General features: G+C 37.6%; 1 protein-coding gene across 5 annotated transcripts in view; it reads right to left on the reverse strand.

The window, feature by feature from the left end:
- The window catches only part of LOC150100851 (WD repeat-containing protein 46), a 240227-nt gene that overhangs the window by 156913 nt on the left and 56351 nt on the right, over nucleotides 1–26963 (reverse strand). Inside the window, exons 2-3 of one of the 5 annotated variants that reach the window (XM_090401124.1) lie at nucleotides 23978–24045; nucleotides 4258–4461 (exon numbers count right to left, since the gene is read on the reverse strand). In XM_090401124.1, the coding sequence (XP_090257250.1) occupies nucleotides 4258–4461 (204 nt within the window). In that variant the 5' untranslated portion in view covers nucleotides 23978–24045. Of the gene's footprint in view, nucleotides 1–4257; nucleotides 4462–6677; nucleotides 6900–23977; nucleotides 24046–26963 lie in introns of those variants that run through there. The other 4 variants (XM_090401123.1, XM_090401125.1, XM_090401122.1 and 1 more) reach the window with 4 other exon arrangements.

Raw genomic sequence — 26963 nt, forward strand, 5'->3', positions numbered from 1 at the left:
GAGTCATGAAGTACTTCAAGAAAAAAGACTGTACTCTCTTCAAAATATATCCAGAGGATCCAGAGACAAGTGACCAAGATGATAGTAGGTCTATGGAATGAACCTTATGAGAACAGGTTGAAGATTTGTGGGTTGCAGAAATTGGTTGATAGGCAGAAAAGGGGTGATATGATTGAGACATTCAAATTACTGAAGGGTTTCTATAAGATTAATTCAGAAGATATTTTTGAGAATAGGACTGGTGGTGGGAGGACTAGGGGCCATACATGGAAGCTGGGCAAGAGTGTGGTTAGCAAGAGTGTTAGAGCTAAGTTTTTTACTTGGAGAGTGGTGAATGAGTGAATAAGTTGCCAGAGTCTGTTGTGGGTGCCATGACTGTAAATGAGTTCAAGGCAAAGTATAATAGATACTGTGTGAATGTTGAATAGTTGTTCTTGACATGATGTTAGGGCCTCCCTCAATGAGTCTATGTACTCCTTGGAGTTGCCCATAATAATAATAATATTTTCTTCTTCTTTTTAATCCATTTTTATGTGTTGCTATGGTGTGAAACAGCACTAGGAAATGATTAAAAAATAGTATTTAATGCTTCCAATATTTCATCTGTTACAGAGACATTGTCAGAGAGTAAAAAATGAGACTTGTAACATGCACATAAAGGCAGCACAAAACTAACAGAAACACGTGGATAAAAGAGAGATTATTCCTAGCTCTATGGAAACGATATAAACTGGGATCTTGAAGTATTAGTGTTTCCATATTTTGGGAAGATTTATGCAACCATATTATTCAAAGTAGGCTGATTTTTAAGAGCCACACCAAATTCAAAAAACAGTCTTTCTCTTCTAAATTTATTGTGATGGAGCATGATGGTCTTTTTCCAATAGATTCTGTGAGCTGTAACCAAAGCATGGTCTGCAAGGCTAGATTGACCATAGGCATGACTGCAGGTGTATTTTTTATGTTCTTCCATTCAGATGGTAGCTGATCTTTTTGTCTGTCTATAGCAGGCCAACTTGCAGGAACAAGGTACTTATATACACCTGGAACTGAGAGGGGAGAGAGTTTGTCTTTAGTGGAGCAGATAAGGATAGCTAGTTTTAAGTGGGACTTGAAAGTAGTACAGAGATCGTATTTCTTTAAGATTATGGATATTGTCTCTGATGTGCTGCAGACATAGGGGATTGTGATAGCATTATTAAAATCTTTCTGAAGAGAAGGTCGTGGGTTGGGGGAAGGATTGATTTTTTTTTTTTTTTGATACCTTGAAAACTCCATTAGATAGAAAAGTGTGATGCATATGATTGAGTTCTGTTGCAAGAGAGGTATCACTGGAACAAAGGTTATAAGCTCTATGGATTAGTGTTTTTATGACACCATATTGTTGAGGGGGGTGGGTGAATCTGTGAATGTATCTGCCTTTATATACTGAAAAGGACAGGTTACCAAGGTGGAGGCAGGTAACCAAGGTGTCTAGAAAGGCCAAACTATTATTAGTTTCCTTTTCCATTGTAAATTGGATAGTGAAAGTGTTCAGAGAACGTAGTGGAAGAAGTGAATGATAGCATATGAAATATGAATGAGAGCATGAGAAAAGTGACTGAAAGTAATGTGGATGATGAAGGTGACAATGAGGAGAGAAATAGCATGCTTACGCACCATTCTTCACAGAACAAAATACAAACTCGAGAGATTACAGAGTTGATTGTCATGTGGAACAGTAGGAGAGAGAATAAAAGAAAACATGAATGGGAAAAATATAAAAGTCTGAGAAACCAGGAGTAAGGAAAAAGTATTGTATGGAGATTCAATGAAAAGGGGTGTACTTAATGAGAAAGTGATGAAAGAATGTTTCCCAGGTGTGAAGATCAAGGATGTTAGTAAAGCTGTTAATTAGAAGGGAGAAGTGAAAGAGTTGATTGTTTTTGGCAGCACAAATTATTTGAAAGGTGTGATGTATGCAATGAGACAGGAGAGTTGAAAGAAATGAAAAGGAAGAGTGAGACTGAAAGGCTGTACTTCAGTATGATAAGACAGAACTGAGAAGAAAGGTCATGACTGATAATGAGTCAATGAGAAGATTTTGCAGGAGGAATGGTGTGCAGTTTATACATGTATGGAGTAAATTTCATGGATGAAAGATGTTGCATATGCTTGATGGACTGCATTTGAATGGTTTTGGTTCGATATTTGGAGAAAGGATTGTTCAGCAAGAGGTGAGAAGTGCAAAATTAGGGAAACTGAAGTTATTAGGATGGATATGCAATCAAGAATGTGTCTAGCCACCAATGGGACAAATGAGCGAGAGTACAGAAATGACAGTGAACAGCTATCTACAGTTTCCCAGGTTTCATATCAGAATAGGATTTCAAGTCTATGAGAGCACATTATTTATATACAGGAGGAAAATAGTGGGCAAGAGACAGAACCTTTAGGTACTCCAAAAATTAGTGGGGAGAGAAATCTGAGGAGAGAAACCATCCACCATGACTTGCTGTTAATGACCAGTGAAAAAGTTGGCAATCCAGTTACAGAGGATTGAAGGAAGGCAGATCATAGAATGGCAATTTGCTGAGCAGTTTGCCATTGCCAAACCTGATCATGTGCTTTTGAGATGTCAAGAGCAACTATGTGAGTTTCTCTGAATTTTTTTCCCCATGGCTTGAGTCCAGAGGTGGGTGATGAAGGCTGTAGATCGAGAGTGGTAGAATCCATATTGCTGATCACTGATTAGTTGATGGATTTCCAGGTAGTGCAGAAGTTGGCTGATGATTACTTTCTCCATAGTTTTAAAGAGAATGGAAGTAATAACAATTGGACAGTAATTTGTTGGTAGATTTCTATCCCCTTTCTTTAGAATGGGATGGATGTGGGCCTGTTTCTATGCTGTAGGATAGATGCCAGTTGAACAGGATAGATTAAAGGGGCAATACAGGATAGGTGTTAGCTCTGGGGCACAAGTTTTTAACACAATAGGCAGGATGCCATCGGGACAAGGTGCCTTGTTTGTTCAGGTTATTAATGGTTCTTCAGATTTCTTTCTAGCAGAAGACAGGAGAAGAGTGAGGCCAGTAAGTCATTCTTGTCTTTGGGCGAGGTGACTATGGTACCATCTGGATGTGAGAGCAGAGGAAAACCACTGGTGCACAAAAGTTAGGTATACAAGCTTTGCCTATATACTTATGTTTAATTTGACTTCTGTTGGATTATAAGAAGAGCATATGCTATGTTTTTGCCCAAATATTGAAAAATAAAATGAGAGGGAAAAAAAAAAACATTCAAAAACTGTTCAGATTAAAAACTATTTACCAAGTTTATTTATAAAATTGCTTTAGTATGTATATATATATATATATATATATATATATATATATATATATATATATATATATATAAGATAGACTCACTTCAACCCCTATCTCACAGATGCAGTGTTTCATGATATGGGATGGGGTTGAAGTGAGTCGATAAGAGAGGAATCTCCTATCAGACAAACTGCTTTCTGGGTATAATCAAGAATTGGAGATTATAGCTACACTACCACCAAAACACGTGAGCAATATTTTAAGAATGGATGGATTTGGGATTTGTACAGTTTCAATAGCTAGACAAATGAAAAAATAGATGCTTGAGTTAAAAGGAATGTCTAGTTTTTTTGATGCTGAGGAAGCTACTGATGTGATATGTTTATGCTAGTAGAAGTTGAATAAGTGAAAGTCAGTCCAAGAAGACAGACCTGATCCTGTCTGGTAATTTGTGTATTAATGAGGCTTTTTAAAAGTATGTGAGCTGAGATCCCTTTTGTAAGAGAAAAAAGAAAGACCGCTTGGAAAAACTGACTTACGGATTTAAGTGATGTCAAGTAAATTTGCTAGAGGTTGAATATAATTTAGCTGGCTATGTCTGAAAATCATCAGTCCATTCTTTTTTAGTCCAATATTCAAGCAAACACTTACAAAGCGATTTTGAGGAAGGAAGGGGAGAGAGAGAGAGAGAGAGAGAGAGAGAGAGAGAGAGAGATTCGTGAATGAAAAAGAAGTTCGAAATTTATGCACATTTCAGTGAGAGAAAAAGAAAAAATCTCACATTACAAAAAAAAAAAAAAAAAAAAAAACTATAGACAATAACAATCTGACTATTACAGCTAAATAGCAGAATGAAATGACTAAACAATAAAATAACAGTTTACACCTAAAAGAGATTATTAGATAAGAGGATTATTCTAATATAGCATAAAGGGAGAAAAATGTTACTTACTATATCCATTTTCTTTCCTTTCTTGTATTTACTTAGTATATCATAATGAATTGGCGCAGGGCCAGGAAAAGGATCTTTATCCTCATCATCAAATTTTCTATTTGTTTTATAAACATTCTTCCCATGAACCATTTTCAGGTTCTGAGTAGATGAAGTAAACTGTCTGCCACTCTTCATGCTATTAGAAGTAGTAATGTGTGCCATCTAAAAAATAAAAAAACTGTTAAAATTTTGGTTTTTGAAAAGATTTTATATTTACTGAATAGAAGTATAATAATAAAATAAACTGATGTAAAACCTAGTGATTTATTATTTGTTTGTATGCATACATGTCACATGTATTTCAATAAGGATTTATTCAAAATATTTATACATGTCACATATAACAATAATGGAGCTAGCAGAGGAATGTAGTTTCTCTACTATTACTGCAATAATACATTGTCGATATTACCACTGTAAGTGAAAAGCAAATGCAGAGCAAAACTGAGATCTCTTAAATGATAAGTTATAATTATATCCTCCTTTTCCAATTTTTTGGAGAAAGAGTTATGGCCATTTTTAATCACTGTAAATCCAACCCAACCCAACCCAGATCAGCCCTTCCAAATCTTAAAGAAGATCATGATGTCATATGTGAGATCATTTTCTTTTTTCTTTGTTGTGAGTGCTGGTAATTTCACTGACACCAATGCTTCACTCTTTCTTCACCTTCTACAATAAATGAATAATCTTCATATTGCTAAGGGCACTACATTAGCAATTTTGAATAGAAAAAAATAAAAAAATCCACAGATCATTCAATGAAAAACAAAAGGAAGGAGTGGATTTCATAAATTTTGGAGTAATGATGATAAAAATATATTCATCCTACTCAAAATGTTTATTAAGTATTCTTCAAAAATTATGAATAGTTTTTCAGAAGAAGGATATCATTCATGTTACTTCAAAACATATACTGTAGAGCCTAGTATTTCAGTTATAATTCCAGTTTCAATATTTTTACTATTGAATTATTATTATTAAATTACTCAATATTTTAAATTTCTGTGAGAACATTTTTTTGAATATTTCAATCTCATTTGTATCCTGTTATAGTGTATTTGTTTTCCCATGTGCAATTAAAAGGCAAAGTGAACAGTATAAGTAGAGATCAAATTATGCAAAACATTTCCCACTAAGTTTTGCTTAATGTCAAGTTTTGCTTTGCTAAATGTCAAGTTTTGCTTAATGTCAAGTCTCCCCCACCCCCATTTTTAAATGATGTATTCCAATAAGTCAACATGAGCTCCATAAAGTGATTACTGGTGCTGTGGTTGGAGAAGGGTTTTTTTTATTAAATAAAAAATATTCCATTCTGACCAGTATGCAGCTACTTGCCATATCCAAATATCTGTCATGTAGTAAACATAAGTCACAAAATATTAAGTGGAAACTATGATATGTGACTGGACATAGAATGAAAGAATGGATAGCTTAATGAAAATATGAGCTTGAAATCAGCATATAATCTGCCAAAAGCATTTTTTTGTGTTCCAGAAGTCAACCATCAGACTACCAACCAATTGCCATCACTTTCTCCAAAATAATGGAGAAAGTCATCAATAGCCAACTCCTCCATTACTCAGATGCCCACCAATTAATCAGTGACCACCAGTACAGATTCTGCAATTCAAGATCCACAGCTGACCTTGCAGCTTACATCACCTGCCACTGAATGTGTGCAATGGAAAGGTTCAGAGAAACTTGTGCAGTCACCCTTGACATTTCCAAAGCCTTCAACTGTATGTGCCATCATGACGTGCTGAAAAAAGTTGCCATTCTTTAGTCTCCCCCTGCCACCTTCTGTAATTGGGAAGTCAGCTTTCTCTCTGGTCATTCCCTGCAAGTCATGATAGATGACTCCTCTCTTCGAGCTTCAATGCCTCGAGGCTCTGTCCTCACTCACTTACCCTTTCTCTTGTTCACAAATGACCTGCTCACAATCACCACTAATCCTATCCACAGCTTTGTTAACAATAATATTCTCAACAAAAAAAAAAAAAAAAAAAAATCATTATGATTCTCAAATTGACACAACAATGCGAAGTTAGGCTTTCTTTTATACAATTTCTCAGTGAGAAGCAAATTATTCCCTTCTCAATGTCAAGCTCTCCATACTCCCTCAATCTAACAATGTATTGAATATTCTATAATCTTGATAAAAATTAAGTTACCCACCAGTGAGCAACTTGATTTTTACATGCTACATCCTTGTTTTAAACGCTGACTGACAACTGTATCGTTGTTTTAACAACAGAATAATGCTATAATGATAAAAAAAGAAACGTTTCTTATCCTTAAGACTGAACTGTATCACAAATTGCTTGTCACGATAATAATAATAATAAATTGACCGTTATGCGAACATGCATACTAACATTATTATCATCAGACCTCCATAGTCAACTGACTCATCACAGGACACTTATATTAATGGAACATGTTTTATTTTGCAATCTATTACCTCTGCGTATTTTAGTAAATGGGTCACAGCTTACTTAGTTCCTCCCCAGTTCAAACCACATTCGTAAAGCGACTAATTTAAATTAACACAAGTTTATACAACATTTGTTAAACAACATCGCACGTGGCCATGCCTGAAGTGACAAACAAACTGATAAACATGCCCTCTAGTGTCATTAAATGTTATTATTATTATTATTATTATTATTATTATTATTATTACAGCAATCCCTCGATTAATGCGTTCTTTAAAACAGGCGCATTAATCGAAAACGCACTAATCGAATATAATAACCTATGGGAAAATGTATAATTCGTTTCTCAGATTTCTTTTTTGACCCTTAATTTTTTTTTTATAAAAGAATTAGGCTATGTCTCAGGGCCTAGTTAAAGGAAAACCATGAAGCTGAAAGATAATAAAACATATTCAGAATATAAATTTATTATGCTGCTTCTGAACAAAGAATTGAGCTAACGTAATTAGGGCATTCTGTTTCTTTTTTTCATACAAGAGTATGGCCCTATTGACTCTCTTCTGCATATTTTACTAGTTCTCTCTTCACCAGGGTCAGTCTCTAAGCATTGCTGCTTAAAAACTTCGATTGTACGAAAAATGTTTTCAAATTGTTTCTGTGAAACCTCTTTGGGCTTGTCAGTGATTAAATTTTCTTCATAATCTTCAGGATCTTCCCGCTGTGCATCTAAATTTAGCAGGTCGGAATCACTCAACTTCTCAGAATTAGATTTAATTAACTTAGATTCATTTGAAAATCCTTTTTATCGCGTTGAAGTTAGATAGGGCTGAAAACGGCCTCGCCTACTCCCTATACGGGAACAAAAAGACGTTAGCTGATTTTTTTTTTTTCATTTGAAAATCCTCTCAAATCATTTGGACAATGTGGAAGAATGTGCTTCCAAACGGCTTATAAATTGCTCTCAGTAATTTCATTCGACTTTGCGACTTTATAACCAGGCTGAGATTTCTCTGATTTGGCTAGAAAAGTCTTGGAAGGCATTCGCTTCCAAAAAAAAAAAAAAGCCGGTTTCATCGACATTAAATATTTGTTGATCACAATAGTCTACTTCTTACACAATTTTCTTCAAAATCTCTGGATATCTCGTTATCTGCACTTGCAGCTTCGCCTGTGATTAGAACATTATGTAGGCTATTTTTTTGAAATTTTTGAAACGCTCAAATCACCCAGCACTAACTTGGAATTCTTCTTTTCCATCATTGATAGCCCTTTCTATCCAGGTTACAAAGAGACAATGCTTTTGAGTTAATAAGGCCAGTGTTTAGCGGGATTCGTTTTTGGTTACAATCTTCGATCCATGCAAAAAGAAGTCTCTCTAAAAGAGAAAATTTTTTAAATCTGTAACATTTATTTTTAAGGTGTATTGTTTAAATCTTAAAAATACAGGCGCACTAATCGAATTTTGGTATCGAAAAAAAAAAATGACGCACTATCGAAAACGCACTAATCGAGGACGAATTAGTCGAGGGATTGCTGTATTATTATTGGCAGGAATCTAGTGTGGAAGAGAATCCAGATGAAGAACATACAGGATTCAGAGCAAACAGAGGTTATCAGGAGCACATCTTCATTTAAGCCAAATGGTTGAGAAATCTTGGGAACATAGCGCCTCCGCGCAATTCTTCCAATTGCGCTACGGAAATGAAAATTGGTGTAGATAATAATTGTAGAGGTTAGGTGTAGTTTGTGGATGGAATGATGGAGATGGAGGATTGCGGAATGGGTGTCCTCCAATGATGAGTCTTCGTACTCCTTGAAGGTGTCACGAAATAATAAATAAAGATCTGTATTAAAGTTTCTTAGATCTGGAAAAGGCATATAACAAAGTGCCAAGAGGAAATCGCTTCAAAATGCTCCAGTTCTGTGGAGTATATTTGATATTATATTATATTAAGCAATACATAGTCTCTATTTAAGCTGTAAGTCAGCAGTTAGAATTCAAGGAGATACAGATTGATGGTTTGATGTTAAATCAGGAATGTGACAAGGGTGTACATTATGTCCACTGTTACTGATTGTTGATATAAATCACATTACACACTAAATTACAAAAAGTTAGCTAAACATTTTTTAATTACAAAAATTAAAAAAAGTTAAACAAAAGATTAGCTCTTTAGTTTATGCAAATGATGTTATACTTTTAAACAAATCTAGTGTAGGTCAGCCAGTTTCCCTAAATAAACTGAATAACTGTTATAATAATTTTGGTACAAAAATTAGCAACAAAAGGACAATGAACATAGGCAGAAACATTGAAAATATTAACTGTATCTTGATTGGAGAACCTATAGAACAAGTGAAACAAGTAAACAGCTATTTAGGTACAATTTTAGTGAAGATGGCAAATTATATATTGAAATAGACCACAATTCTTACCTTCCCAGAGTTAGTAACTCTGGTAAGGTAAGAATTCATTTGAATAAATTTATCGCTAATAAGAAAGAAATTGGCCAAAATACTAAATGATGTATATAACACAGTGTTCACACCAATAAAGACTTACTCTGGTAGAGTTCCAAGAGAGTGGAAAGAAGCAAAATAATTCCCTTGCATAAACTAGATTTAATGGGTTTGGATCCGAAGATGGTGATTTGGATTAAAGGATGGCTGGCGGACAGATATCAAAGAGTGGTTTACGGAGGAGCTGAGTCCAGGAAAAGGCAAGTGACTAGTGGTGTACCTCAGGGCTCAGTTCTTGGTCCTCTATTGTTTAATTTGTACATCAATGATATTGGAAATACCTTGAATGGAAATATCCACTTGTTTGCTGATGATGCAAAATTGGGAAGAGCCATAATCAATTCAGATGATGTGGATATTTTACAGGATGACTTAAATAGGCTGACGCTATGGACTGAGGTAAATGGCTGTCAGTTCAACGTGGCTAAGTGTAAGGTGATGCACTTCGGGAGGATGAAATCGCATGCTGTTTACTATATTAACGGAACTGAACTGCAGGAAGTTGATGAGATAAGAGACTTGGGAGTTATTGTGGACAGAGAACTTAAGTTTAAAGGGCATATTGCTAAGATTGCCAAAACATCACATCAAATTACATGGTTGTTGAGGAACACACTAACAAGCAGGGATAGGGAAGTTATTATTCCACTCTATAAGGCATTAATAAGGCCGCATTTGGACTATTGTGCACAGATCTGGTCGCCAGGATTTCTTGGTGATGCGGAAGTGGTAGAAAGGATTCAGAGGAGGGTTACAAAGATTGTTGCAGGTCTGTGGGATGTTCCCTATGAGGATAGATTGATGATCTGTGGGCTCCAAAAACTAGCTGATAGACGTAGGAGAGGAGATATGATAGAGGTATTTAAATTGTTAAAGGGATTTTACAGGATTGATACAGATGATATTCTTAAGACCAATGCAGGATGTGAGAGAACGAGGGGTCATCCCTGGAGATTGTGTAAGAGTGTGGTTAACAAGGGAGTTAGGACTAGATTTTTTACTTGGAGGGTTGTGAATGGGTGGAATGCTTTGCCAGAACTGGTTGTGAATGCTTCAACTGTGAATGAATTTAAGGAGAGGTATGACAGGTATTGTGTAAATAATGGTTAGTGTGTCAATGTCGGGTCTCCCGCGATGAGTCTTTTGACTCCATGGAGACACCGTTAAAATAATAATAATAATAATAATAATAATAATAATAATAATAATTCCTTATGGTATAAGGCACAACATGACTTTGTGAAGGAACAGCATGACTTTGTCACTAACATTTTTTATTCTATTATAAAATGTTATTATTATTATAAAATGCGAGTTAGATAAAGGAAATGGCTACACAATGATTCTGCTGGATATTGCTTTTGACAGAATACCACATGGACTATGTAATGCAAATTAAATAAATAGGGATGGATATAACACTGGTTAAGTGGATAAGAGAGTGGCAGCAGAACAGATATCAAAAAGTGGTATATGGAGAGGCCAGAATTAGAAGAAAAGAGGTGACTAGTAGTTGTGCTGCAAGCTTAAGTACTTGGACCATTGCTGTTTAATTTGTACATAAATGATACAGGAAATAACCTGAAAGGAATTATTCAGTTGTTTGCTGATGATGCGAAATTAGGTAGATTAATAGTTAATCAAGCAATGTGCAGAGCTTGCAGGAAGATTTAAATAGGCTATGGGTAAAATATAATGGGTATCAGTTTAAGGTGGAGAAATGTAAAGTTATGCATTTTGGGATAAATAGATTATAAGCTGTGTGCCATATGGATGGAACTGTACTCCAGGCAATAGATGAAGCTATAGATTTGGAAACGGTGGTAGGCAAAGAGTTCAAGTTTAGATGGCATATTGCTAAAGTAGCACAAAAGATTTGTTGGCTACTGAAAAAAACACGAAATGTAGAGATAAGGAAGTTGTTTTTCCTCTTTATAAGGTCTTGATATATCCACATCTGGATTACTGTGCTCAGGTCTGGTCTCCTGGGTTTCTTGGGAATGAGGAAGCAGTGGAGAAGATTCAGAGACGAGAGCAACCAAGATGGTGATTGGTCTGTGGAATGTCCCCTATGAGAATAGATTGAAGGTGTGTGGATTGCAGAAGTTGGTTGATAAGAGGAAAGGGGGGGGGGGAATATGATAGAAACATTTAAGTTGCTTAAAGGGTTTTATAGGACTAATGCAGGAGAAATATTTCAGTACTCGGCTATAGGGGCTAGAACAAGAGGCCATCCCTGGAAGATAAATAAAAGTGTGGTTAGTAGGGAAGTGACGACTAGATTTTTTGCTTCGAGAGCTGTGAATGAGTGGAATGGGTTGCCAGAGTCAGTTGTGAGTACTTTATCTGTCAATGGGTTGAAGGAGAGGTTTGATAGATTGTGTGGATAGTTTGAGTGTCCGACGATGAGTCTTTGGACTCCATGGTGGTGCTCATACAATAATAATGATAATAATTTTAACGTATGGATCTGAGAGCTGGGTTAGAAATAAAACTTTTGATCATAGATTGAAGATCACAGATATGATGGTTCTGAGAGATATTATGAGAATGAACAGATCGCATCAATTGCACTATCATATTGAAAACGAGGATATTAAGAAAGAACCTGCTATTGTTAACATTTGGGAATCTGTTATCTCTGCTAAGAGAAGGTGGCAGAGCTCATATCACATGGTATGGTAACTTAAACAAAATGGAAGTGAAAATATTAGCAAATCAGGTGTTCTTTTTCAAGTTGGCAGAAGAAAGACACAGAGGAAGATTAACATTTGGGTGGGCTGACAGAGTAAACGTACCTTAGAAGACTGGAGTGTTGAAATATAACAGATTAATTTGGAGAAATTGTCAGTCGGAAGTTAGTAATGATATAACTTTTTAATGTAGTGCTATCATGACATCCTACACACCCCCTGAGGGTATACGTTAGGAATTCGATGATGATGATGATGATTTGTCTCCATAGCACTAAGCCATCAAAGAAAGCCATTATCAGTTCGAATCTAGTCGACGAGTAGATTCGAACGAGAGGAACTGTTTCAACCCCTGTTTTTCGACCGGTTTCCGAATTAATCTATCTCGGACATAGCCAGGAGGAATTTTTCTTCCTGAAACTGCAGTTTTTCTTCCCTTAAATAAAAAAATGACCATTGAACCCAAATTAAATTATCTCAGAACAATAATGTACTGCGTTAAAGACCACAACATGGCGTGTTCTTAACTCTCATTCATCATTCCCTTGATGAATGAGAGTTAAGATGGAACTATCATACATTCCTTCCATTCTTGAGCTTAGACTCAAGTTATACAAATGTGTGAAAGGCCTAGCCAATTCAGGTGAACATTCCTTTAGCAGACGGGCTGATATTCAATCTGTTCCTATTAACAAATTCTTATCCAGATTATGCAAGAATCCTTCAACCTCATTTTCATGAACCTCTAACTCTTCATCCATTGTAGCAGTAACACTCTGCACCATGCTACATATACCTGGTTGATATATCTTAGCAAAATGAGCACTCATTAACTGAACAATCTCCTTAACTTCCGACACTCATGTACCATCTGCATTCAATAAAGTTATTTTTCTACATTCATTCTTTCTTTTGCTTGCGACATAATGATAAAATTCGTTTGGATTGATTCTAGCTTGCATGGCCAATTTCTTTTCATACTTCGTTTTAGCTTTTCTCACAATACTCATTACTTTTCTGGCCTGAGCGTTATATATTTCATAACTCCTCTCACTCTTATTCTCATGGTATTCCTTCCACATTATCTTCTTCTTTTGGATCTCTTGCTTAATAAGGCTGCACATCCATTTCACTCCCGACCCATTTATTCTTCGAACACTAGGTATACCTTGAGATACCGCCTCATTCAAGCACTTTATCAAAAATTCCCATGCAGATGACATTTTTTCTATTCAGTTACTGATACCATGTGACCAAAGATAGTATTCTTCTAAGTTGATCATAATTTCCTGCTTTCTAGTTCAGCATTTAATCCCTTTTAATCGGAGCTTCAATACAAGTAAATACTTCCCAAGAAAGAACCGCATGATCACTGTCACGAATTGGTGGTAAAATAGCCATATTCTTGACAGAGATCTCTTCTGAAGCTAGGAAGTTGATTTAAATTATTAAGAGATTATTGAGCACCTGGCTCGCCCAATTTAGGGCTGTGTGGGAGCTCATGTACCGATGAGCTTCAATACAAGTAAATACTTCCCAAGAAAGAACCGCATGATCACTGTCACCAATTGGTGGTAAAATAGCCATATTCTTGACAGATATCTCTTCTGAAGCTAGGAAGTTGATTTAAATTATTAAGAGATTATTGAGCACCTGGCTCGCCCAATTTAGGGCTGTGTGGGAGCTCATGTACCGATGAGCAGAGCCGCTTTCGGGCGCTTGTGCTTCCATCTGTCGTTTTCATCGTAGTTAGATGACTCTCTAATGAGTTGGTTTGGGTGAATTGCTGCTTTGGTGAAAAATGCAGTGGCAATGTAACGGAGAAACGTCGGAACATCCGGAATGTCAGCATCTCGGTGGAGGAGAGCATTCCTGACAAACCACGGAGCATCAAATATCATACGAAGGCACTTGTTTTGGATGACTTGCAGTTTCTTGATGTTGCTGGGGGCATTGTGTCCCCAAGCCGGCGATCCGTATATGAAAGTGGGTCTGATGATTGTTTTATATATCTTAAGTTTGTTGTTAATATTCATTTTGCTTCTTCGGTTGATGAGGGAGTAGAGTTGGCTGATTGCTGTGTTGGCTTTATTATAAGCATAAGTAATGTGAGGGTTGAAGCTGAGTCGGTTATCCAGTTGCATGCCTAGATACTTGGTTTTGGTTTTCCATGGGATTTCTGTGTTAAAAAGTTTGATTACTCCGCGGTGTGTTGCTTTTCGTCTTGTGAAGAGGATAGCAGTGCTTTTCTCTGCATTGACTTCTACTCTCCATTTCCTGAACCAGTCTTCCAGGCTAGTTGCTGCGTTTTGTAGACGCTGCGTGGCTAGGTGTGGTCTGAGAGATCTGCTCAGAATCGCCATGTCGTCCGCATAACTAGCAATGGTGGTTGATGCTGCGTTTGGGATATCTGCGACGAAGATGTTAAATAGTAGTGGCGAAAGTAGTGATCCTTGGGGGACGCCCGCGGTGATTCTTCTCGGTGAGGATCTGAGTCCGCGCAGCTTCACCTGGAATTTCCGGTCTTTTAGGAAGGAGTCTATGAGTCTGGTAAGATAGAGAGGTATGTTAGCTGTAAGTAGTTTATATACAAGGCCTTTGTGCCACACTTTATGAAAGGCTTTTTCAACGTCGAGAAAGATAGCTCCTGTTTGTTGTCCCCAGTTAAAACTAGTTGTAATAAATTCTGTCAACCTGTGGACCTGTTAGGTAGTGTTATGGTCAGCACGGAAGCCAAATTGTTCACCCGGGATCAGGTTGTTTTTGTCCACTTCAGCTTGCAGTCAGTTTAGAATGACTTTTTCCACTATCTTTCCCAGGCATGATAAAAGGCTGATTGGTCTGTAGTTTTGCGAGAATTGTGGCGCCTTACCTGGTTTGTGGATGAGAATAATGTCTGCGTGTTTCCATCGAGTGGGAAAGTAACTAAAACGGAGTATTGCATTAATAATGGCAACAAGGTGCATAAATGCCTTATGCGGGAGCGCCTTGATGGTTTTGTTTGTAATTTCGTCTGGTCCTGGGACTTTTTTGTTGTTGATTTTTCTTATTATGGAGTAGACTTCTCTAGGCGAAGTATTGCAGATATTTTCACGGCTGCAGGGCCAGCGTAGTGCGCTTCGGACATGTCTGTGTATTCTCTCTATGAAAAGTAAGTCTGCATGTGCATAATTTGGGCTACATTGAAGTTGTAGGGCGTCTGCAAAGGCTTCAGATTTTTCATCGTCTCTATAGGCAATACCTCTTTCTCCGTGAATGGGCTGTATGGCAGAGCGGTTCGTTCGGAGAGCTTTAGTCATCTTCTATATGGAGTTGTCTTCCGCTTCAAGGGAACACAGTTTTCTTTCCCACACTTGGTTTCTGTAATCTTTCAATGCATAACGAATTAAATTCGTCGCTCTATTTAGCTCCTGGCGATCTTGAGGAGAGAGAGTGTGGTGTGATAGCAGCGCCTGATCTTATTTTTATTGCGGATTAAAGTGCGGATGTCTTCCGGAAGTAGGTTTTCTTGGACTGAGATGTGAGCAGTGGAGGCTGCAGATAAGCCAACATGTATTTTATTTTCAAGGTACTTGAAAATAAAATATTTTCAATTTTTTCTCGCGACGAGATAGTTGGTACTGAGCCTATTAGGGTGCTGAGAGTAGTATTAAATTTTTTGAAGTAAGTACGCGTCTGGCTGGGAATGAGTTCTGGATCCCCTCCGAGGCTTAAAAGTACTGGATTGTGGTCAGAACTGAGGTCATTAACGACTTGTAGTTGAAAGTGATATGATGTGTTCTTGAAGATGGCAATGTCAAGCACATCTGGCCTGCCTCGCGGCCCGTAGTGCGTTGGTTCAGCCGGGCCTGTGATAACGATGTTCCTTAGTGAGGCGAAGTTGTGTAGAACGTGTCCGTTGCTGTTGAAGCCTTTGCTATTCCATAGTGGATGTTTAGAGTTAAGATCACCTGCCACAATTGTTGCTTCGGTTGTATCGAGCAGCTGAGAAAGATCAGAGGATAATAGAGTGTTGCCAGTGGGGTTATAGACGGAGAATATTTTGAGACTGCCTGCATTATTGGTGTGGATTTCGACAGCAGTATTTTCCAGATTTGTTGTGTTGATCTTTTCGGTTTCATTATGTCGGATCTTCCTCTTGACGTAAATGGCAGTACCGCCACCTCTGGCATTAGATCTGTCGTTTCTGAGCAATGAGTAATATGTAAGTTTAGGGTTATCACAGGGTCGGAGGTGAGTCTCATTTATCAGGAGTATATCAATTTTGTAGCGGTCTGCAAATTCTCGTAGCTCCAGGAGTTTATTATTGAGACCGTTGGCATTCCAAAATGCGATCTGTAAAGAGTTCGTTGTGCTGGCCGGATTATCCATTAATCATTGTGAAAATGACTTGGGTGTTCCTCAGGAATTTGTTGGTGTCAGCCTGGGAGGGATTTGTTTTGCTGAATGCCAGTAACATCTCTCCCAGAGTAGCGGCAAGCGTTGCAGTGGAGTTTTGGCTGCTCGATCCCGGCATGTTGTGTGAAGAGACCGCGGAGGCATATGATTTGTTGGGTGTTACTGTCCGCGCTATGACTTCCGGAGCAGGTCGTGTGCCACGCTTCTGAGTGGGCGGGGCTGTTGCCTCTCTCGTCTTCGACAGGTTAGATGGGCAGAAAGAACAGCCCTTATAGTTGGCTGGATGTGGGCCACCACAATTTGCACATTTTGCAGGCGTTGTCCGTGGCTTAATGCAAATGTGTGAGGGATGGTTGTTACCGCACTTTACACATTTGTATTCTGCCCTGCATAGTTTCTGCGCATGCCCATATTTTTGGCAGCGATGGCATTGACCAGCTGATGCCTTTCTTCTCAGTGGCTCAGTCCTGATCACAAAGTTGCAGACTATTCTGAGATCGTAGATTTCTCTCTGATCTTTACTGATCTCCACTAAGACCAGAGGCAGGACGCTTGTCCACTCTATACATACGAGAAATCTTGATTGGCTCCAAGCCTTGTGATCTGAGGTCAGTAGCTATCTCTTCTGATGTTATGTTTTCTACCAATCCTCTGATCACTACCTTAAGGTTCTTTTCACTTTTTAGTTGGTAAGTATGGTATGGTAGTTTCTGTTCATCCATAAGCCTGGTGAGCTGGCGGTAGTCCGTTGTTCCTTCCGGCTGTATGCGAACTCCATTATTTTTGTTTTTGGCTGATGAGAACTTGATGTTATTGTTCTTCATCATTCGTGCAAGTGACGACCATTTTTCGTTAGATCTCAGGATTACTGGTGGTATCCTCTCTTTGGGCTGTGTCAGTATATCTGTCTCTGTTCTTGCACCAGATAGCACTGATGTGTCCATTTGATGTACTATTTCAGGTTCTGCTGCTGGTGAACTCTTCTTACGCTTTTTTCTGCTGACAACCTGATAGTCTGTAGAGTTATTTGAGTCCACTAGGGGTTGATCGTTTACCGGTGACATAATCTCTCTGGTGTTATCTTGAGAAGTGCTGGGGAGAGGGTCAGGGGATTGACAGTCCTCTGTATCCACCTCTTCTACTTGGGGGATTGCCACCTTACCTGGCCATTTCCTTTGTAGAAGGCCACCAATGTGCTTAAAGACAGCCAAAAGCTGTTTGAAATCAAGCTCGTCGTATGGAGAGTCCATAGTTTGGCTTTAGAGAAACTAGCAGTTTCTCGGGTAATCCTATAGACCGAGAGTCTACTAGCAAATCCCGTAGACAACTTAGAATAAGCGTCTACCAGCAAAAAGTTAGTCTGTTATAGGAGACTATCCTAAAAACGAGGAAAAAGGAGTTTCAGGAGCTTACTTGGACACAGTGCAGCGATCTACCTCCCTAAAAAGCCATTCAACCACCACTGGTCTTCATTGCGGGTGGTGCCTGCCGGCCATTAGACCTCTGCATATTTCATACAGAGGGGGAGATAGTAGATCACGAACTGTGTTAATTCCAGTGTAATGCGAGCTTCCCGAAAAACCCTATATAAAAATCAACTAGGCAGAGTCTACAGGAATACGTCTGATCACGATCAATGCAAAAACAAAACTCTCTCTCCTTTCAATATGATCTATTTCCTTATCGGGAGGTAGGCGAGGCCTTTATACCCTATCTAGCTTTTAGAGACTGAGTGGGCATTTCAGTCTCCACCGGTAGCCAATCAGAGATAGCTGGCCCGTGTCTATCACTAATTATAGCATCCACCGATGAAGCTGGCAAACAAGTGCTGCCATCTCTTGGTATCTAACCCTAACATGATATGTCACTGTCTGAAATAATATGGATACTACGGTCGATTTTCTTGAGTTTACAGAGTGAAAAACCCGAGTTTCAGGGAGGAAAAACCCGCTTGCCCGTGCCAGAGATCGATTACCTCGAGACCGGGCGAAGAAAGGCTTAGAAAAAGTTCCTCCAGTCGGAGACAAGACTTGAACTTAAGTCAAACTTCGAACGTCCAAGCGCAGATGACGCAAGCGTCACTCCCACTGAGCTACACAGGCCTGTTATCTATTGTTATTTTAATTCGAATCGCATAGTTTTAGTTTGTTTCTTGAGATATTCACATATTATTTTATAGGTCTGCATTATTAAATTCAATTATATGTAGCTTTTTGCAGATGTCATCAGGTACTGAAAACATAACTTGATCATTTGCAGAGAGGAAGTTATCTAAAATAAAGTTATTTTCTTTTTGGAAAATAACTTTATTTTCTTACATAAATTCTTTGATCATCTCATCAATGTATACTGTATTGTTATATGGGTCCTTCTCAAATGTTTTGGTTCTTTTCTTGTATGTTCTTTTTTTATGAGTAAATATTGTTTTCACATATAGGCTGTAGACGAGTTTTTAATATATATATATAAAGTTTTTTACCTTGGGTATACTAAACGTTTAAGATACCAAGCTTATTTGGGAAAAAGGATTAAAAGCAAGTTTATAGAATTGCTTGGTATCTTTAACATATAGTATACCCAAGGTAAAAACTTTCTACATCTTTCGCTCATCCTGAGATTTTTATTTAATAAGATCAAAGCACCTTGAGGCAACTTGTATAGGTAATATTTATAAGTTCTGCATTACATCAGCCTTGGCATCTCAGGGTCTGACTCCCACTGATGAGACCTCAATAAAGGTCGAAACTGATCTGGGTAGTGGCCCTTCCCTTAATGCATAGCATTATGCATGTCTGCAAAGAGATGCTAAGGAAAGTGATCAGAGCTTACCCCACCTTTATCACGAGTTGCCTCAGACCTGAAAATACTTCAGGCGCAAACTTGACTTACCTGCTTGTTTGCTTACTTGGGAAAAAGGATTAAAATCAAGTTTATAAAATTGCTTGGTATCTTTAACATAGAGAGCCTGTGTAGCTCAGTAGAAGTGGTGAAAATACACAACATAATTAACATATATGGACCAGCCACACATAATCATAAGACCACCTTCTGGGAGGAAGTGCGACACTATATTCAACAAAAAAATAACCCAATAATAGCAGGAGATATGAACTTTACAGAACAACCACAAAAGGATCAAGAATACCCAAACTTAATTCCGCAGAAAAATTTCACAAGAGTTTTCACCCACTGTGGCCTATCAGATGCCTTCAGAATCTTGCATCCCCAAAAGAAAGAATTCACATATTTTGCACCCGGAAACGCCTCTAGAATAGACCGCATATACATCCAAATATTCAGAAATATAAAGGTCAAAACTGTACAACACACACCTGTCATGTTCAGCGATCACCATATGGTGATGGCTGAACTACAATATCAACAAACAGAAACAGCTGATAAGTTTACAAAGAAATTTCCCCCTATGGAAATTTAATAAACACCTTAAAGATGACGATGAATTAAACAATAACATAGAGAAAATAGTTGAGGAAATAGAATCCATAGAAAATGCTGTAACAGCCTGGGAGAAATTTAAACACATGACAAAACAAACAGCAATCAAAATTAGTAGAATAAAAAAGCAGCAACAAAGGAACAAACAGAATGCTGACACGAAGAAATTATCAAAATTGTATCACCACCATGACAGAAATAATGAAAACATCAGAACAGAAATAGAAGAAATTAAAAACCGCATCACAGCGAAACAGTTTCAGGAAATAGAAGGAGCGTGGCTACGTGCTGGTCTCAAAATAATTGAAAATGATGAAGGGAAGACCTCGACAGCATGGCTGTTTGAGAAACAACGGAACGCAAAACAGAGAATAAAAACCATAACATACGAAGGCCAAACCCTAAATAAAGACTCCGAAATAATTCGTGGTGTTCAAAAATACTTTTCTTCACTATTTCAAGAAAAACCCAGCAGTCAGGAAGAAAGAGAAAGATTCCTTTCACTCCTCCCCAAAATCACCCAGCAGGAGGCTGAGGAGATCGACGCACCAATCACTGTAGCAGAATGCCGTCTTATAGTGAAACAGCTCCCGGATAACAAATCACCAGGTGAAGACAGACTAACAGGCGAATTCTATAAAGAATACTTCCCAAAATTTGAACATATTTTTATTAAAATGATCAACACGATGATTACAACACAGACAACGCCAGCAAAATTCAACACAGGACACATTGTACTACTACCAAAGGTTGGGGATCAACAGAAGTTACAAGACATAAAAAACTGGAGAGGTATAACCCTACTGAATACTGATTACAAAATAATATCTAAAATACTTACAAACCGAATACAAAAGCACCTCCATAAACTTATCTCACCAGCACAATCATGTGCAGTGAAAGGAAGAAATATTCTTGACACAATAATGCACCTCCAATGCATTTGCTATTACTACAGCCTCACAGAAAATCCATGTATTGTAATGGGTCTAGATATTCAAAAGGCATTTGACACAGTTAGCCACCAATACCTGTTTGAAACACTAGACCGAATAGGAGTTGGAGTAAACTGGAAAGAAACGATTAAGCTTTTGTACAGAAACGCGGAAAGTAGGCTGATCATTAATAAAAATCTCTCAGCCTCTTTCCCAATAAAATGTTCCATCCGGCAAGGAGACCCACTATCCATGGCTCTATTTGTTCTAGCCCTAGAACCACTCATTATAGCCATTAACACAAACAACAATATCAAAGGAACACGGAGAAAGTGACGCCAAAATTTTGGCATATGCTGATGACGTCACTTTAACACTAGGAACACAAAAATCCTTGGACACAGCACTCAAAATAATAAAAGACTTCAGCAAAGCCTCAGCACTGAATGTGAATCTGGCAAAATCCCACTGCAAAGTAATTGGCAAATGGGAAAACCAACCAAGGATTCCTTCAGGAATACAGGTGAATAATTACATACCAGTTCTGGGCATCAACATCAGAAGCTCAGAATCACACGAAGAACAGTAGAAAGAACTCCATGACGGCATAAAGAAGAAAATTAATGCAATGCGCCCTAGACAGCTGTCCGTCAGAGGAAGAGCCCGGGTTTGCAACATCTACCTAACATATCGCCTGTGGTACAAGATACACAACACCCCGTATCACGGAAGGTGGGCCGAAAAAATACACAGGCTATGCGCTACATACATCTGGGGCTCTCAGTATGAACCCATGCACAGATCAACACTCTTCCATGAAGTTGAAGCTGGAGGTTTAGCATTGCTAAACATCCATCTGAAAACTCTCACCGGCAGGGCAATAACAGCAGCCCGAGCACACACAAAAACCTATCATGCCTATGCGGCAACATTCTTACAAAAGTGTTTGCCGCATAGGTTTATAAGCTCACTTCCAGATATAAAAAAACCAAGCCCGAGAATGTTCAAAGAAATAGCCGAAGGGTACACATATATAATGAAACACTCAGATACCGAAACCTTACTGACAATTAAACCAAGAAAACTATATAAAACATTAAGTCAAGTGACATTCCCACCTCCCCAACACAGGGAAATAAGAAAAGGAGAAATTAGGCTAAGTCCAGTGCTTAGCAAAGTTTTCCGACTTCCAATATCACCAAAATACAAAACATTCTTCTATAAAGTACACCATGCCTGTCTCCCCACAAAAATGTGGTGTGTAGCAAAAAAAATCCCACTACAAGGCCCAGCGAAGTGTCATTTCTGTCCCGACCCAGAAACAATATATCATATTATGATGTTCTGTAGCAAAACGTCCACAGTATGGAACACCATACAGAAATTCCTACATAAGACACAACCATTCTCTGAAAACACATTATTTTGGTTGGAAGACCAAAAAATGAAAAAAACAGAACTAATAATCATAATAATAACAATGTATGCAATATGGTCCCACAGATGTGACAAAATACACGGAAGAGACACCAGACCAGACATACTAACAAAAATTAACAATTATTTAAAGGAAATTATCATAAACACTACACAAACCAAAAGCATAACAACACAGCAATGGAGGAAACTCGGCCTAATTGAAGAAGGAGAAGAAGAAGGAAAAATAAAACTTATACCGATAATGGAACCCCCATAGTTAGTGGTAGACAATAATGATAACCCACTATCTGAACAAAAAGCATAATCCCAGACAAAGGTGCTGTTAACGTAGGCTCATTCGACACAACGAGAGGAATAATGACAACAAGATATCAAATCTAATAAAAAAATAATAATAAAATAAAAATTAAAAAAAAAATTTAAAAAAAAGTATATATGTATACAAAATAATTAAAATAAATAAATAAGTAAAAGTTTAAAAAAATAATAAAAATATTAATAATAATATATAGGTACGCCTATATATAAGTCATAAGAATGTTTATATATATATATATATATATATACAGGGTGTTCGGGATAAATTTGACATATTTATAATTAATTATATTTTTCCGTAAGTTACATGTATTAACACACACTTCTCTTCATTTAAAAGTTTGGACCCTTCTTCATTCATATACAAGATGTCAGAAAGGATGGATAGCTGGAACCCACCTGAATCATGGAAGAGAATAACTTGTATCATGATGATTCGTGCCCGCCATCAAAATAAGGATATTACGACTGCTGCCCAATGCTCCCTGAATACAGTAAAAACAATCAGGCATGAACTAGAGACTTGCAATGGTGACTACGAGGATGTAGCAAGAAGAAAGATCCCTAGCAGACGATCTGATTGCGTTCGTACAGCAGAATTCCTCGCAAATCTGCAGGAACAGGTGTTGAAGAACCCTGGCATTGGAATTCGGGCTTTGTTCGTGGAGTTGCTAACTGTAGTCAAGCCCTGGATAACAAGGGTAGCCAATGGTAGGCCGTATGTATGGCAGCAGCATTCGGCCCCTTGCCACACCTCTGGGAAAAGTCAAAAATGGTTGTCTGAAAATTTCTACGACTTCACCAGTCCAAATGTTTGGCCTCCAAACTCCCCAGACCTTAACCCCATGGATTATTTTGCATGGGGCGCAGTTGAAAAAGACACCAATCGCACTTCCAGTAATACAAAAGCCCAGTTAATGGATAAAATTAAAACAGTTTTTGCGGCCCTTCCCAGGGAGACTGTAGCATCAGCTTGTTCGAGGTTCCGAAGCAGAATTGAAGCTGTGATCGATGCTAATGGTGGTTATTTTGAGTAAATCTTGTTGATAGTATTGTAATTAACTCTGCCTGTAATGTTTTTTTGTCAATTCATTAAATTTAATAGATACAAAGAAGATTTTCTTTTTCCTTACGAAACTGTCAAATTTATCCCGAACACCCTGTATATATATATATGTATATCTAATTGTGTAAGAAAAAAAAAAAAAATGAAAAGTAAATAGCAAATTACTCCTTAAGATAAGTCAATACTACTCTAGTAATAAATATGTAGATTAAGATATACTACCAGACATGTATATGTTCTTGTATATACAGACACAAGGACGGTAGAAATGTCAATTGTAAGAAATGCAGATAACATAAGTTCATAACATGATAATAACCCAAAATGTTAATAGGATATATTATCCATTTATAGACCTGTAACTAATTCTGCAATTCAGAAAACTTTGTATATAAGAAACTACAGATTTACCTCTTAAGTTAAGCAAACAATATAATGTTAAAGCAAGATGGAATTCTTTTTTGCAAAAATAAGAGTGCCTACAAAAAAATAAAATCTGCATGAGATATAGAGATACTACCAAAATATATGCATATATAAATGTAAATAAAAACAAAAGCAATGTATGTATTTTAAGAATAAGATGTGCATTTAAATTAAGTTAATAAAATAGTCTTCCAAAATATGTGAACAAAGATATAAAATGAAGATATATTATTATTATTATTATTATTATTATTATTATTATTATTATTATTATTATTTAACGGTGTCTCCATGGAGTCAAAAGACTCATCGCGGGAGACCCGACATTGACACACTAACCATTATTTACACAATACCTGTCATACCTCTCCTTAAATTCATTCACAGTTGAAGCATTCACAACCAGTTCTGGCAAAGCATTCCACCCATTCACAACCCTCCAAGTAAAAAATCTAGTCCTAACACCCTTGTTAACCACACTCTTACACAATCTCCAGGGATGGCCCCTCGTTCTCTCACATCCTGCATTGGTCTTAAGAATATCATCAGTATCAATCCTGTAAAATCCCTTTAACAATTTAAATACCTCTATCATATCTCCTCTCCTACGTCTATCAGCTAGTTTTTGGAGCCCACAGATCATCAATCTATCCTCATAGGGAACATCCCACAGACCTGCAACAATCTTTGTAACCCGCCTCTGAATCCTCTCTACCACTTCCGCATCACCAAGAAATCCTGGCGACCAGATCTGTGCACAATAGTCCAAAAACTATAAAACGAATTGTACATATGGAAAATGTCAATGCTAACATGTATATGTGTGTGTGCGTGTGTGTGTATATGTATGTATATATGTATGTATATGTGTGTGTGTGTGTGTGTGTGTGTACATGTATATGTATATGTATGTATACATGGATATGTATATGCATGTATACATGGATATGTATATGTATGCATACATGTATATGTATATGTATGTATATATGTATGTATGTATGTATGTATATATATATATATATATATATATATATATAAACGAGAATAGACTAATCTGATAATGGAACTTATAAATAGACTGAAATCACTATGTTAAATATACCAACAAAAATAACAGCTCAAGCAATTCAATAGGACAATAAGGAAAATAGAAATTGAGCATGTGATGTTGTATCTTATTTAAACAGTGATTGTAAAATGTCATAAGTATATTGTAACGAGTAAATGAAATGCCTAAGAGAATAAGCAGCCTATGTACAAATTGTAAATAGCTGTATATATATTTATTTTTAAATGTACACAGCTGCTGTTGTTGATACAAATAACCTCAGTAGAAGTAGCCTCAAGATGTGTAAATCAAAATGTCAATTAGAATAAGCATTCTATGTATAAATGTATATATTGTAAATAGTTGTATATATATTTATTTTGATTGTACATAGATGCTTTAGTGTTAATAAAAATATACTCAGTAGAAGTGGCGTTTGCACTCTATGGTGCTTGACCGCACAATGAAAGGATTTGGTGGTTCAAATCTAGTCGCCGACCAGAGGAAATTTTTCTAAGCCTTTTTTCGACCGGTTCCCGAGTTAGTCTCTGGCACGGGCTAGCAGGTTTTTTCTCCCGGAAACTCGGGTTTTTCGTCCCGTAAACTCAAGAAAATCGACCGTCGAACCCACACTATTTTCAAAAATTAAAAATATTGTGTTAGGGTTAGGGTCCACGAGATGGCGGCACTAGCTTGCCGCCTTCTTCACTGCCTACCGATGAATCAGTGATAGCTTTGGGCCAGCTGTCTCTGATTGTGAAGAAAATAGGCGTTAGCTTATTTATTTTATTTTTTTGATCTTTAACATATACACCCTCTGTCCAAAAGGAAACCGAAGTTTTCGAAAATAGAAGAAACTAGTGGCACCAGTGTTGTATCTTTTTGTTGTCGAAAGTGGCAACCTTCATTAGTGCTGTGTCAACTGTTTATGACATTTGTTTCATCAGATGGTGAGTTATAGTGGCAAGTGTGAAAGTGTGTTTTGACAAACGGTCGGAAAATGAGCTTCAAACAAACAGCTGCGATTGACTTTTGTGTTAACCTTCGTAAATCTTTTACCGAAACGCAACAAATGCTTCAAAAAGCATACGGTGATGAATGCTTATCTCGTACTCAAGTTTACGAGTGTTTTAAGCGATTTCAAAGTGGTCGTGAGACGCTTGAGGACGACGAAAAGCCGGGCCATCCAAAAACTGGACTGAGCGACGTGAACATCCAAAAAGTGTGTGATTTCATCAAAGAAAACCCGAAATCGTCCGTGAGATTGATTGAAGATGAATTGGGGATTCCAAAATCAACTATGACCGAGAGTTTAGGCCTTCGTAAATTGAATTCGCAAAATGTATCGAATTGAACACGGTAAGGACCTCATTAAAACCGCTCATAAGGACTGAAGCTTCCTTGAAACGATCGTTACTGGTGGCGAAACGTGGTGTTTTAGTATGAGTCTGAAACAAAGTGCCAAGTGCTGAGTGGAAACCACCAGAAGAGGGACATCCGAAAAAAAGTCGCCTGGAGAAGTCAAAAGTAAAGACAATGCTGATTTGTTTCTACGATTCCAAGGGCATTATCCACAAAGAATTCGTAACGCCTGGCTAAAGGTCAATGGTGAGTTTTATCTCGAAGTTTTGAAGGGATTGATAGCGAGACTTCGTCGCGTATGGCATGAATATCGTGACGACTGACCGTTCTTCAAAACAATATATATACATACAAACATACATACATCTTCAAGGCCTACCTTTCCTAATTGGGTTGTGGGAGCAGCAGCTGCAAGAGGGACTTCCAATGGTCACGATCCTCCGCCACCAAGCTCAGGTGTTCTGGTGGGACTTCCAAACGTGTCCACCCAAGGTTTTGGATATAATCTATCCAGCGAGTCCTTAGCCTTCCACGTGGCCTCCCACCCTTTGGCTTCAC

This window comes from Typopeltis vanoorti, chromosome 12 (assembly GCF_054136105.1).
Source record: "Typopeltis vanoorti isolate ZY-2024b chromosome 12, IOZ_Tvanoo_1.0, whole genome shotgun sequence".
Classification (NCBI taxonomy): Eukaryota; Metazoa; Arthropoda; class Arachnida; order Uropygi; family Thelyphonidae; genus Typopeltis; species Typopeltis vanoorti.